Genomic DNA, 15,540 nt, shown 5'->3' on the forward strand with positions numbered 1-15,540 from the left:
GAAAGATACTTTAAAGCTAAACTAGGCAAGATTATTTGGTAAATATTTGCCCGCCTTATCAGCCTGACTCACAAAGTGGAGCTGGATTAGAAAAGAATATCCCATCCCCCTAATTGAGACCCTGCTGATTCACCCTATCTGCCCAAATGAAAGTGTGGTGTTGGGTCTGGTCACTCCCTCGCACAGGTAGTGACAAATCAAAACTTAAGAGCAACAGAAATCTTCTAAACAGCAGCAAGTGAGCGCTCCATCCAACAAACTGGACTCGCCAACCTTAGATCTTTTCTTTTAGATCTCTCTCGTCCCTTTGGCTTCCTTTGATATAAAGCATCACAGACCGGCCGGTTGGTAAACATGAGCGTGCTGTGTGCAGTTTACTGACATCACATCACATGATTTCTGGGTATTTCAAGTTTTTCAAACAGTTCCCTCTTGCTGCCCTTTGGAGTTGCCAACATGCAAAGTTGCCTGGAGTAGCTTTAAATCTTTCAACTTGGTGGAACAAACTTGGTGCACAAACCTTAGGACAGGGGTATTCAACCGTGTGCCATGGAGGGCCGAGAGTCTGCAGGTTGTCGTTCCAACCAAAGACTACAGCAGGTTTCACTGATTAGTTCGCCTTCAACCAGAGAGGAGGAACTAATCAGTGAAATCCCCTGCTGTGGTCTTTGGTTGGAACGAAAACCTGCAGACTCTCTGCACTCCATGGCACATGGCTGAATAGTCCTGTATGCCTTAGGATGTGGGCTGGTACTCTGAGGAGTTCGGCTTATCTCTTTCATATTATAACAGGTCAAACTATAAGAATATCATGAGATCCAGAGGAAAAACAGGCAAAGCGGATGGGGACGATATATTCTCAGTGCAATAATGTCTGCTCTGTTGGTAGAGGGATATCAGGGATGTGTGTAGGAAAACGTGTGGCATTTCATTCTAGCATCAATATTGACTCAGCCCCATTCTTTACTTTATCTACCTTTAAAGGAATAGTTCACCCAAAAATGAAAATTCTGTCATCATCTACTCACCCTCATGCCAGGTGAAGTTTGTCCATATAACACACAGGGAGGTTGCCAGCACAACTCCATAGCAGCCTTCTCCAAAACAACTGAAGTCAGTGGGGACCAGTTCTTCAGAGTGCCAAAAAGACCTACAGTATATTTACATCATAATTTAGTCCAAATCTTAACTACAGCTGATTGATTTGCAACAAATAATGGTGTATAGGTCTTTCTCTTCACAGTGTGATTGTTTGGCTGTTTTTGTTTTGGAACTCTAAAGAACTGGTCCCCATTGACTTCAGTTGTTTTGGAGAAGGCTGCTACGAAGTTGTGCTGGCAACCTCCCTGTGTGTTATATGGACTAACAAATTTCACCTGTGTTTCATTTGGCATGAGGGTGAGTAGATGATGACAAAATTTTCATTTTTGGGTGAACTATTCCTTTAACTACAGCCTATCTATATCTATATTAAAAATCTATATCAATATATATTTACATATTTATATACATATTTATATACATTTATCTCTATTTATATCTACATATATCTAGATAGATAGATAGATGGATGGATGGATGGATGACAGATGGCTAGATAGATACACACACACACACAGACACACACACACACACACACACACACGCACGTACATAGTGATGTGGTGGTAAATAAAAAAGCAAGTAAACCTTAACTTCCAGTTGTGATTATCATAAAGCAAACAACTACAACACCAATACAAACAAATAATATTTTCATTATGGCATTAATTTATGCTTTTCCCTATTTAAAACACTGTATCTTTATATATCTCACATCAACTTGATACTTCTTATGCATACTATAAATTTAGCTCAAAAAAATTGATGTCAGCCTGAAACAGGTGGGTAAACTGGGAGCTTTACCTTCCAGTACATATGAAATATGAAATACAGAGTTCAATTAACATCTGTAGTTAGGCTCCACACCTGAGAGAAAATTCCAACATGACCAATATTTGCTCTCCACCATGTTGGCTAGTAAAGGGGCAGCCACCGACACGATAAATATTTTCATTTAATTTCATCGTGTATTCTGCTGTCTATGTAGACAGACAGCAAACGGTTGGTGAAAAGGTGTGCTGCAGAGCTTTATGTGCTCTGCATGTCAAATGATATGCTTCATCCTCTTCAGACCATAGACCATAGACCAAGTGAAGTCTCTAGATCATTACACTGAACATCATATTTCACTATGCTTTCATCTGTATCAGTCAGGTAGAAAGCATCGTTTAATTAAATGTAAATACCAACCAAATTACTATTGGACTTTGGACTAACTTAGTTCATTATTCCCTTGTCAGTTCCCCTCATGATAACCACTATTGCAAAGTTTTACCATGGAGTTTGCAGTGAGCAGGATGCCTCATCTGTGAGTGAACTGGACATAATGTGTACGAATCTAAATCTGCCTGGAGCCACTGGCTAGTCTGGCCAACTATAAAGGCTATAGGCAGCTTTAATGTTAACACAGTTTATCGATTTATCCCTTTCCCAAAGATGTACAGTAATAGCTTTGGTCAGTTGAATCTCCAACATAAGCTACTCAGCAAATATTGCTTCCACCTATATGACCCACACTTGGAGGTTTCCGCTACGACTGAAGTGGCTCATTGGATTTTTATTTCACTGGTTATCCGTTTAATGGCCTTATAAAATGTCTGATGCCCTTACTATAAAAAGGTGAGTGTGTAACGGCCGGTGAGGTCAAGGGATCCTCAAGCATTTGGAGGTAATAACTTGTAGCACTTAGCTTGAGCTGGACTTCAGTCCTCTTTGGCCCTCCATCATGGCATCAATCAAGTAATGTGATGTTCTTTATGGCAAAAGGCTGGTCAGCAGAGATAGAATAGAATAGAATAGAATAGAATAGAATAGAATAGAATAGTCCTTGTTGCACCAAGGCAGGAAAATTGTTTTTGGTCTCACCAATTAACACAATATCACATCCATGTACATCACATCAATAAAAAGAAGTCACATCATATCAATAAAACAAAAACATCACATCAGCGAGAGAAGGAGGTAGAAGAGCAGTTTGTTAATTAAAGCAGGGCTTTCCTAGCAGTTTGTGTTACATGAACATAGTTGCACCAGTAATACTGCTTCAACAGTAGCTGCTTGTTGCTCCCACTAAGAAAATGCCCTTCTTGCATTAACATTTTTTTTTCTGCATGCAGTGCAACAGATCGCAATTAAAGCTGAGCCTTCCTTGCAGGAGGCCGAAGATCTGCCAGTCAAAGTGTAATCCCCACCATCCACAGAGCCAGTTAGGATTATGACGTTATTAGAGAAGGGTAATTTACAAATTCAAATAATACATCATTAAACAGGTAGAGAATATGGTGTTTATTCTCAGTGCTGCATAATGAATTGATGTGCACTACATCCATATTCAGATTAGTTGAAGACAGGATTAGGTTGATACTGGAGAATTGAATAACAAATATTTGACTCTTGGTAGCTCTTCAGGGTCTGCAGGCCCTCAATTTACACAGATGCAGGCTTTTTTTGTATGTGCTTTCAGTTGAAATGCATATAACAGATGGTTGAATTTTCAGTGATAGCATTCCACACAGCATGAGGCACATTCTTGCTCGAATAATTGCATCCTCTAATTACAAGAACTTTGAAAAGGAAGACTACAAATGAAAAAGCATTGCTTGATGGTGTACAGTATTACGATTACTACGATACTTGTAAGGGACATACAGTTTAAAAACTTTTTCACTTTGCCTAAATGAGACAAATCATTCTCACTTAACCATAGCAAATACCAACAAATTAAAGGGCCAAGGTAAGTAGACACTAAGATTTTAACCAGACCTACTGTACAAACTAATAGGTTAGCATAAACAACCAGTGTTATGTATATCAGACAGATGTTAAAGTATTTACTGCAAAAAAATGTTTGAGCTAGCAAATGTTCAAAAATTGTTCAGAAATCTTGTAGTCTGCACTTTTAGTTTCCATCTTAAATATGGCTAGTGTCTTTTTTTCATGGCAGCTTTAAAACCCATCAGAACCCATTTCTCCAAATTTCAACACCTGTCCAGGGTGTTTCCCTGCCTTCTGCTCAGTGTAAACAGGTAAATACATTTGTTGGCTATCTGCCAGAATGGCTGATTCTACAGTTTAATTTTTGGTTTCACAGTGTATGGGTATGTGTCTGTAAAATCTGACTTTTGACATTGTTTTATGAAATATTGATCACATTTGATTGTATTTTCAAACAAAAATATTTTCATTCAGAGCATTTATTTGCAGAAAACAACTGACAACTGGCCAAAATACCAAAAATACACAATCTCACTGAATAATGCAAACTAAACAAGTTTATATCCATAAATAAATCATAAAAATAGCAATGTTTTCGCTTAGAAAGGGTTCAATAATCAATATTTGGTGGAGTTACCTGATTCTTCATCACAAAATATGGGGTAGTCTCTTATTGTTTTCCCCAGAGCTCTTTCTCTAAATTTCTTAATTTACCTACAAGACAGAACTCAGGGTAAAGTTTCCCCGTCTGGTTCTCAGAATTCTTCCGCTGCAATATGATTGGTAGATTGAGCGGATGGGCGGGACCAAGGCAGCAACTAGGAAGTGACAAACAGCGAGTTTCAAACCTGTAACTTTTCACCCACAGGATCACAGCTCTGCAGTTTGTGGAGTCAGAAATACCCAAACCACCGAGTTTGAGTCCACTGAACCGAGAATGCAGGCTGTGCGAAAACGTCAAGGCAACGAGTTCCAGACGACAACACAAAATAGGTTTGTGCTTCTGGGCTTTGGCTATAATCTCTATAGTTTCCTTTGCAACCGCGGCTTTGTTGTCAGTTGAGGAGGACAGTCGGTTGAAGAACGGTTAAGTCTTCAGTATCTGCTCTGCTATTGCTCGTTTGCATGTCACTGTCATTGCCACTGCCACTTTCAAGTGAGTAAAACACACACACGCACACACATACATACACACTTCCTTGGTCATGGTTGTCCACCAGAATCAGAAGGTGACTTCCACTTCTTTAGTTTCTCTCTGGCTGTACAGTCCGGGTGTTTTATTGCAGCAGGGACCATGTAAACAGATCTGATGGTGCTGGCAGTTTCTCCTCTGTTGTTTTTCTCCAGGCTGGTCTCACTACTAAGTGACCAGTTATTACAGCCAGCAGCAGCATCCTTCAGGCCCTCCAGTCTGATTAAGCTCTTACTTTGTGAAGCAATCAGCTGAACTGCTTTGAACTGCTTCTTTTCCCCATCTGCTGACCTCCTGGTCTAACTGGCCATACAGGATCCTGTGAGATCCTAACGACATGACTGAGCCAGCATAGTTCCTGCTGGATGATTGTGGGCTCTACTTTTTTACATGTATTTCAGTGTGAAGCACATGATGATGCCAAGCGATTCTGGAGAAGCACCGCAAAGACAAAGGCCTTAGTAGATAGATCTAGAGGTCCTGAGGTTGCTCTTGGTTATCCTGAAGTTGATGCTCTGCGAAAATCATTTTGACTATGATTTTCTAAACATGAGTTCAGGGAAGAAAAAAAGAATATACGCACACAATTGTTGTGAACACACATTGCTATATACTGTATGTGATTTGCTTCTTTTTTCTCCAAAAAGGAGAGTGAGAAATCCATGCACTTTTTAGTATTTTTATTTGGACAGTGCACACAAGAGAGGGAGATAAAGTACTGGAGACACAGGAGAGAAAGCTGGGGCCAGTGGGCACACACACCTAACCACTCAACTATCTGTGAACACAGTGCTTTCCTTCCTTAATATGAGATTAGCAGACTAACATTTAAGATGGCAAGCAAAGGATGGCAGAGGAAAACATGTAGGCTATTTAAACGTGAATTTACTGCAGTAGTACACCTTCCTTTACCACAGTATTCCCCACAACTCTATTAAATTGTTAATCTCTGAATTGTTATTTGCTGCTGTAAATGAGCTTGTGTTGCCCCATGACAATGACTTCCAATCACTGTAAACGTCTGTTGACAGCAAACCTGTTGCGAAGGAAAAAGTGCCACCAAAGAAAAGGCTACACTTCCATTTTGACCTATGGCTCTGTCTCACGGTGCAGAACTGGATACTGGACTTTGGAAGGCCTATTGTCATGGTAAGGAAGGACGATCCACATATCATTAAATCCGCACACCATGCCATCTTAATCTAAATGCAAAAACGGTCATAAAAAGGACAGTTATGCCCAAGTTCATGGAACAGTGAACACCAATAATCTCTTGATATCATGTGTATTAGATTATCCTTCCTCTGGAGTGGTTTCCCCTCAACAAGCCCAGTGCTGGAGACTACTTCCACATGGCCTACAACGTCATCACACCATTCTTAATGCTCAAGGTATGTCTGAACCATAGAGGTCTGAACACAGCAAAGTGATTAGCTAAAGGAGAGCAGTATACATGGAAATTAAGTATGGAAGACAAGAAGCTGCCACTGCCTGTTATTAAAAAACGGAGAGTCCTACATCATACATGCCAATGAAAACGACTTAAAGTAATAATCTATGACATTCTCATAAAAATACATTTCCGTTTTTCTACTCTCTATTGCTGATTGATTTAACACAATAGTGATTCAACCTTTACCCAGTTCATGAAAGCTTTGACATTTGCTGTTCTTAACACCCGCTGTCTGGAAGGTCTTAACCCGGTGTAGTGTCAAAATATGTTTCCCCTATAAAAAGTGTCTTCCCCAGTGGTGTGTCTTTGCCTCGATTTTCATGCCAGGGAAGAAAACAATATCATTTCAAATTTTGTGTATTGTTTTCCTATTGCTGGCTTTCAAATGGTAAACTAATGTTTTAATAACATTTTACGGGATTACAAAGAGTAACATACCTAGTTGCCTCGTAATTAATCGTAAATCGTAAATTGCCTCGTAAATTATCCCAAACCACAAACATCCATTGTTTCTACAAGGCAGTTGTTAGGCTTTACATTAATCCACTTGTCATTTATTAGGCGACTTTCCCCTATGATAATTTTGGCAAATTTTGGCACAACACCAGGAAAAAAAATCTCTGCTGCATAGTAAGTGATGCTTTTTATGTTTCCAGCAGCAGCAACAGCGGTTTGTTTGAAATAGACAGAAGAACTGGGTGGTTAGCATGACTAGCGATAGCCACCATGACTGAACAGACAGAAACTCAAACTTCACACACAGTTTGATTGACAGGTGATCTCTGGGAAGTGCAGTGCAGAAACACCACAGCAGAGCGCATATTGCCAAAGATGTCACCAAAATCACAAAACAAGAATCTCGTTATTATTGCTTTAAGATGGGTATCATATAGGATGATCGGTAATGTGTGTGTGTGTGTTCCTGCTCCATTCAGCTGATTGAGCGCAGCCCCAGGGCGCTGCCTCGCTCAGCGGTCTACCTCTGCATCATCACTTTTGTCATGGGAGCCAGCATCCACCTGGTGGGAGACTCCATCAATCACCGGCTCATCCTGAGCGGCTACCAGCTCCACCTGTCCGTCAGGGACAACCCGATCATCAAAGACCTCAAACCGGCCTCACTGGTAGGGATTCATTTTGTTTGATTGGGTTTGGGCTTTGCACTTTAGAGCACTACTTCAAAAAACTGAATACTGAAGCTGCCAAAATTTGTGTCATTTCCATAACACAATCACAACGGTGTTATAAGTTGGATTGTAGTCTGCAATGCCACATAAAGCTTGTTGCATTCCCACATTAAATTACTTGAACCAACCAAAGGGCCCATTTAATGTAAATAGGTGTCCTTACATTTAATAATCCCCGACATAACCATTAGTGATGCATGGGTTGACTTGTAGCATACAGATCTTTCAGTTATATCATTTGGTTGGTTTGGGCTCAGAAAACATCCCTTTGTGCCCCTTTGTAAGTGTTTGATAATATATTTATTATAATTATAACACTTCAGTAAGACCTGGATCACTCACATATGTACTTTTCCCTCTATCTTCCATACATCAAAGCCAACTGAACTGTAGCTTAAGGACAGACAGACTATACAAGATGTTTTACTATTCAAACACCGAAGTTGACATCTGAAGAAACATTTTGAGATTAGTGTGATCAAATTAATATTTTGAGAAACTATGACTTGGTGTTTTCAATGCAGTCTTCTCTATGTGTGTGATGCTGCCTAATTGAAGCAAAACAGTCAAAATCTGGTGATGTAAGTCCAGACCAGTTGTCCTTAAGCCTACACACATTTATGCAAAAATATTTGCTCGTTTCCCAGTGGCAAAATTATAGACTCTCACCAAGATATAAATCCTGATTTTGTGGTGCATAGCGCAGTCTGAAGCCCATGGCTGCAGTCATGCATACTGTCAGTTTAGATATGCACACATGTAGGGTTGCATTAATTATTTGTAATGCGTCATTTGTCTATTGATCACAGCTAATGCCAATGCCATAAATAAGTGGCACATGTACTTCACACTGTGCTGCAGCACTGTGTAAAGCAGACTATAACCTTCACTGTGAAATTGAGTTAAGGTGTTTTGAAGGGACTTGATATAAAATTTTATAGATTTATAAGATTTATAAAACATTGAAATGAAATGTAGGAGAAACTTACTTCATCTTGAAAGGGGAAGGGGCTAAATAATTTTTTATTTAAGATGTACTTTTACTTTTTAGTTACTGGAATTTTATTTAGTCAAATTGATAGAATAGATGTATAATAAATAAATAAATGTATTTTAAATAATTTTGTGACACAAGAAAATGTGCTAAAAGTCAAGAGGGTGAATACTTTTTACTCTATCTTTGTTAGTACAAAGAAGAGGAACATTTTACAAATTCATGCAGGTGAGATAAAACAAAGTTTATAGGAGTTTATAAATGCAGTGGAGTGGTGTTGTTCACCTGTGGAGCCAATTCAACCCAATGCTGTATCAAAATTGTGAAATGCTGTTGCAGCAATAGGTGGCACTGTTGCATAAGTTAGAGAGAACTACATTGTTTGCCTACCAATGAAAAATTACTTTTGTGCCACTGAAGCAAACCTATTAACATTTTTGAATGGCCTGTTTAGGAGATTATTTGATGCTATGAGTCTCTAGTAATGATTCAACATTTCTGTTTTTTCTTCTTAGATCGACTCCTTTGAGCTGCTTTATTATTATGATGAACACCTGGGACATTTAATGTGGTAGGTGTTACAGACAATTATGGGTGGTGTGTATATATATATATATATATATATATATATATATATATATATATATATGTAGTGCTGGAAATAAGACTGGAACATAATTAATTACAAGATATAATGCTGTCCTGGCCCAGAGTGACCACAAAGTAGTTACCCGTTTTCAATTATCAGATTAGGCGAATGATAAATTTGATTCTAATGAATGTTGCGTCCCTTGAATCCGCTCTGAATGCAGGCAACCAATCAAAGGAGAAGCCGAAGTGTGGATTTGGAGAGTACAAAGACAGTGTGCAGACAGTGTTGTGACAAAAAAACTGCGACTAAGTGTGCTGGAAACTGTGGCTGCTTCCAACTCTCAACATGAAAAAGACTTTAGCACAAAAAACACACTGAGATAGACAGACTAATGGGCCGCTGTTGACTGTTGGAGGATGGAGTGCTGATCCCACAACATACAAGAAAAGAGGGAGAGAATCAGAGAAAGGCTGTCTGGTCTCTGGTTTAATATAAATTCATTCTGAGCTAGAATTGGGTTACTTTATTCTCTGTGTAAGCAAGAGGAGAAGAGGGGCATCTCTCTCCCTCCCGCCTGTCTTTCTCTCTCACTCTCATAATAGTTAATATGTGTAGGATAATATGTGTAGGATATGGACTCCTTTTCACCCTCTGATAACAATCCTAGTCAGTGCTCTTAGAAATGATGCAAAACCTTTCTAAAATTACATGGCGCAGTTAAAATTAAGGAAGACAGATTGAAAGAAATTCTGATTAAATCAATCCAAAACTGCAAAGAGAGAATAAAATGCATTATATATTAATTAATGGCTGCGTATGTTGTGGGCTTTTGTGAGATAGGAGGGCCACTCCAGTGAAATCTCTCCATTTCCGCTTTGGGTTTATGAGTGTTACTATTAAAATTGCAGATGTGGAGAGTTACTGTAAAAAGGATGCTTGTACCATGGTAGGAACATGCTTCATGTTATATTGCCTTTTCTTTACTGGCTCTGTTCAGCCCGGCTGGGGGCTATAGACATGGCATGGTTTAGTTTGAGTCTCCAGTGTTTAGCTGATTGGTTTTATTGAATTTATGTGACAAATTTCAATTTATAACACATTTACAGTGAGCCAGCCACAAAACAGCTGGTTTGCAAATTAGTGCATCTCGCACACCTCAACTAAGAGTTTAGTTTTGGTTTATTGACTAGAGCGAGAGAAGAGTGAACAAATGGCAGACAGTTGAGTTTCTGTCTTATTCTTCTCCCAATTACTTATTTTGAGAAGCGGATATCGCACATGAATTCAATACCGCTGACTATTAAGACCCTGTTCTGCACAAAACCTTTCCATGACATGTAGGAACATTCAGTTCAGAATCAGTAACGATTCATCCTTTGTGCCGGGGCTTAATGTTGGCCTTGGCCGGGCCTGACAGGCTGTTAAAGGGGTCTGGCTCAGCTCCTGTCCTGCCAGGTTTGTCCAGGTTTTAGAGATAGTCGACGCTGGCCTTGATCTGAACCCTGGCTGGAGGAGACGAGGCTTAACAGACCGACGGAACGAAGTTTGCTGGATGAGAGTGTGAACCCAACTTTAGGCATCACTAACGAATGATATGGAATTATAAACGCATACCTCTTAGCTAACTTTTTGCATGATCCTCCGTGTAAAGAAATACTTTATATAACCGTATATAACCATGCAATTTTTAACAGTGTTCATCTCGCTCTATTCTAGGTATATTCCTTTCTTCATTATTCTGTTCCTGTACTTCACTGGCTGCTTCACCCAAGCCAAAGAACAAAAGAAGATTCCAGTCTCTGGTTGGCTGTTACTGGGACCAAGTGCTCTTTACTATTGGTCAGTTGCCTTCGCACGTCTTTGAAAACCTGCTGTGACTCGCCTCCCTGCTAGCAACAGTGCAGGGGAATATAACTTGACAACGAAATTTGTTAGGATAAAATGCTACTTCCATAGAAGTAAAGCAGAGAATACTTAAGTGCTACCAAAAAGAAAAAACACACAAAAAAACCCTTGTTCAGTGTATTTCATGCATTAGCCTTGGCAGTAGCCTGAATGAGTCTGTTCAAATGAAATGGTGGCTTATAAGGAATCCACTGAACCAGCTTTAGAGATGCTTTACCCGTCTATTACAATAATTACAATAATTGATTTGTAGCCTACTTGACCCATGAAAATTAATTTCTTCCTCCCTCTTCTTCCTGCCTCCAGTCTTTATCTTCCTCCTCTGATTCAGAATCATCTTGATAATAAGATACGATAAGATACAGCAAGAAAAACACACTCAAAACAGAAAATAGAATATAAACAAAAATATAACAAATGGGGATTATATAAACACACACACCGACCAACCGACCATTTCATCACGTTAGGTAGAATGTATTATTGAAAAGTATGGAATACAGCATTATTCGGGTTTGCAAAATAACGGCAACGAAAGAATACCAAAAATATTAAAATAAATGCAGTATAAAATGGGTAACAATGACAAGGATATGGGAATATAAAGATTCCTCACATAGATATGTGAAATTACAAGATTTACACAGATTTACAACACAATGGCAATAGAATATACATACTATAATACTATAATATACAATATAATACTTTAATACAATAACAATATAATACATTTGCCTTTACAATGCGAGCTTGTGACCGGAAGGTCGTCGGTTCAATCCCCCGGACCGGCAGGATAAATCTGGGTGGGGAAAGTGAAAAAAGCAGCGCTTGCCCCTCCCTCATTACCACCACTGAGGTGCCCTTGAGCAAGGCCCTTAACCCCAACTGCTCCAGTGGAGCTGCTCAGTGGCCAGCAGATCAGACTGTGGTTGTACTGGTCAGCTTCCAGGTGTGAATGTGTGTGAATGTGATCAGGGCGTTCCTGAAAAAGAGAGCATTGCTCTCAGTGAAACTCCCCTGAATAAATAAAGGTGAAAAAAACAAAAAAAACAACAAAAAAAAAACAATATAATGGCAGTCATGGTGACGAAGCTTTCTCAGTATGGCTTTATAAATACTGCTATAGGCTAGACTGAGATAGCCTGCAATACAATGCACAATAATAAAGCCTTCAGTTATTATTGTATCACAGGGCTGATTATGTAAACGCTCAGTCACTGGTATACCTTTTATTTATGACGCATAGAAATGAATGAATGATTGAAAAAATAAATAAAAAATGAAACTTAACAGCTAAATACATTCAATGGGGCTTTCTTGCATTGCAAAGTGAAGTTCATGGAGTGTGTTTGATCCATGCTCCTTAAGTTTTTGCAGTGGCTGGCGTGCATCCAAGTCCACAAAAGTTTTCTTTAAGCTTTCCACATTCAGATAAGCTGTTTGCTTTCCTTCAAAGTCTGGCACTTGCCCCTAAGTCACAGTCGGCAATAACATTCTTATAATGTGAATGAATACTTGCAACAATTGGTAAGCCGGCTAGCACCTGATAAGAATGGCAACAATATTAAAGGAGAATACCAGTGTCATTTAGAGTTAGAGTCCATTTACCTCCTGTCTACCTCTAGTTAACATTTTCCCCAATCATTTTGCGATACACGCTGTATGTCATTTTTTAACATTTACTAATTTTTTAAATGCAAACTTTATGGTGTCAAGCCTCAAATAAGAAGACATGGATGTGACAGTAAGGGACAATAAATGACTTCCATTTCCTCTTGTGGTTGTCAGGTGATTGACAGTAGGCAGAGTGTTACGTAATTTGCGCCCGCTGATATGAAAACATTAAACTCACGCACAATAAAATAACAATGAAACAGAAACTTTGACGAAACCCAATAAAGGCTTCACGTTCACTGTGATGTATTATCTAGTTCTGACAGTTTTCAAGTCTGGAAGTTTATTATCATACTTTTACAAAAATGAATGGCAGCAAATGGCTTCTTCTGAAGGGAGGAAAACAACTGCTGATATCTCCAACAGCAAGAATAATGTAAAAGGAGACAGGCAGGCTAGACAATTGGTACAAAAACACCAGTACTCTCTTTAAAAAGGGAAACAATTTTGCAAAAGTTAAGACTTTCTTATTTGAAAAGTAACTAATAGCTGAAAAATAAGTGAAACTGATAACCTAAAACGGATGTACTAAGTTACTCATACCCACAGAACAGTAGTCTGTGGATACTGCAGTAAGTGCAGCTGTAATGTGTCAGTACCTTGCTTTCTGAATCACTCATATCTCTTGCTTTTTCTTTCATTTGCTGCAGGTACTTGGTCACCGAAGGACAGATCTTTGAACTTTTCCTCCTCACGTTCCTTGCCATGGTTGCCATGGTAATACATCAGCTGAGAAAAGGCTCAAGCCCAGACAGCAATGGCCTGTTCCTGTTCTGTAGTTTCTCTGTCACCATGGTCCTGGTGGTGGTGTGGGTGGTCTACCTGTGGAACGACCCAGTTCTCCGCAACAAGTACCCGGGTCTCATCTATGTCCCAGAACCCTGGTCCTTCTACACCTTACACATCAAGGACAAACACTGAGTCACATCCAGGTTAGCCACTTTTGGGTTTGCCTAATGCTGAACTTTTCTTTTTTGTGAAACCTCTCGTGTTAGTTTGACTTGACTGATGCAGATCTTTTTCCAGTAGATGTCCAATGGCTGAGGTATCGCCTGAGTAAATGGAAATCCTCAACGTGGAACATCCGCACAGTTGAACACAAAGGCTACCGCCATTTATTATTATGGGGAGTCGTTTCCTTTGTCTCTTGTATTGATACGTGTTGTTGTTGGCTTGAACGGGCTGGAAGTGTTATTTTTGGTGAAACTTCCCACCATTTCTTTGACTTTGCACTTATTATCAGATCTGTCATGAACTGCATTTCACTTCAAAGTTGAGATGTGCCCAGAGATATCAAAAAGTAAGCCAATGTTGTCCATCACTTGCAAATGACTCAGGTTTGCAGGAATAAATATGAATAAATCTTGCATTAATCCCTTTTAGAAAAAGATGCCTAACCTGATTACATTTTTATCCCTTTTTAAATGTTTATCCCTTTCTGCTGTTACAGTCCTCCTTCAGTCTTTTTTAACAGCCAGATAGGTCAGCAGGCTTCTTAATCATTACCTACTAACAAATCAAACTTGTTTTTGTGAAGAACAACTAGCTCTAATAGGAATGTCTCAAATCCATTGAATGGAAGATGTAAACACTGATCTGTTCTTACCTTTTGACGGTAAGTACAGCAGACAAAGTGCCTATTTGTCTGGCCCATATGAAGTGAATGACAAATTGAATTTGCTAACAAACTCAAGGCAAAAATATATATACAAACACTTGAGACACTTGATCTAACCTTACTTAACCTTTGCTAGCCTCCGCACAACATTATGCATGTAGGTCATATTTGTGAGGAGGATTTTATTGAACTACGCAAAAAGCTCTCAGGTCAATATGACTGAATCACTGAATAGCTAATAGTTGTCTGAGGCTGCTGGCTGGTACACTTCCTATTGTACCATTGTCCATATGCAAGGGATGTGAAGTATTACAGTATTCAAAATGAAAGATAAGTGAATACTGGAGATATTTTTACATTTTTCAAAAGATCAGGGACACATGGTTAGCAAACTTTTTTTAAGATACGAATGAAAACTAATTTTTATAAACTTGAATTTAACTGATATATTGTTGTTACTGTCATTACATTATAGTATTATTGTTGATTTTTTTTTAACTGTTGAGTGGACTTCTTTGCCTATTGTTGTTTCATATGTACATTTTTGATTATTAATGTTTTGTTTTGTTACTTTGTTTTACATCACTTTACTTGGAAAGTGGTGTTGTTGTTATTATTACCTACTGTTTTACCATTTCCCTCACTGTGATTGGTTGGATTTTCTGCATGTTTATCTTAATTAAATGATGATGATAGCCGCTGGTTTTAAACATTAAAATCAATAAATATTGCAATCATCCAGCAAGTTTTCTGCTTATTATTTTCCCCTAAATGCCAAGATAAAACTTAGCTGCTGCCTGTAGAACCAGTAGACGGTAACTAGATTTAAAAGCTATCAATTTATATGGTTACAAACTATTGTCTATTTGATTATATGATTAACAGTCTAGCATCATATGTCCTCTACCGATCATGGTTATTGAACTGTAATAATTAGTTCAATCCTTCTGTTACAGCTGTAAGGGCGGAAAGGGAAGTGATATCACCACAATGCAGATCTGGTATCTCTGTTTCCATAGCAACAGATATTGAATTACACACAGGCTTACAGGTGGTGGACTTTAAACCTAGGTGGAGAGACAGGTGAGTCACAGAAAACACTCTCC

At 38.8% G+C, this 15,540-nt stretch overlaps 1 protein-coding gene across 2 annotated transcripts; it reads left to right on the forward strand.

Moving 5' to 3' along the window:
- The first annotated feature begins 4,648 nt into the window (after positions 1-4,648).
- On the forward strand, positions 4,649-15,128 carry cln6a (CLN6 transmembrane ER protein a). Of its 2 annotated transcripts, none has more exons than XM_071922477.1 (8): positions 4,649-4,809; positions 6,040-6,157; positions 6,301-6,399; positions 7,397-7,585; positions 9,158-9,213; positions 10,951-11,073; positions 13,467-13,748; positions 13,843-15,128. In XM_071922477.1, exons 1-7 carry the CDS (start codon positions 4,754-4,756, stop codon positions 13,735-13,737), a joined length of 912 nt encoding a protein of 303 aa, XP_071778578.1. In that variant the 5' UTR covers positions 4,649-4,753; the 3' UTR covers positions 13,738-13,748; positions 13,843-15,128. The 2 variants fall into 2 exon arrangements, with proteins under 2 accessions (XP_071778578.1, XP_071778577.1); XM_071922476.1 differs by having other exon boundaries at positions 13,846-15,128.
- Positions 15,129-15,540: the final 412 nt, after the last annotated feature.

Source organism: Centroberyx gerrardi, chromosome 1, assembly GCF_048128805.1.
Source record: "Centroberyx gerrardi isolate f3 chromosome 1, fCenGer3.hap1.cur.20231027, whole genome shotgun sequence".
NCBI classification, from domain to species: domain Eukaryota; kingdom Metazoa; phylum Chordata; class Actinopteri; order Beryciformes; family Berycidae; genus Centroberyx; species Centroberyx gerrardi.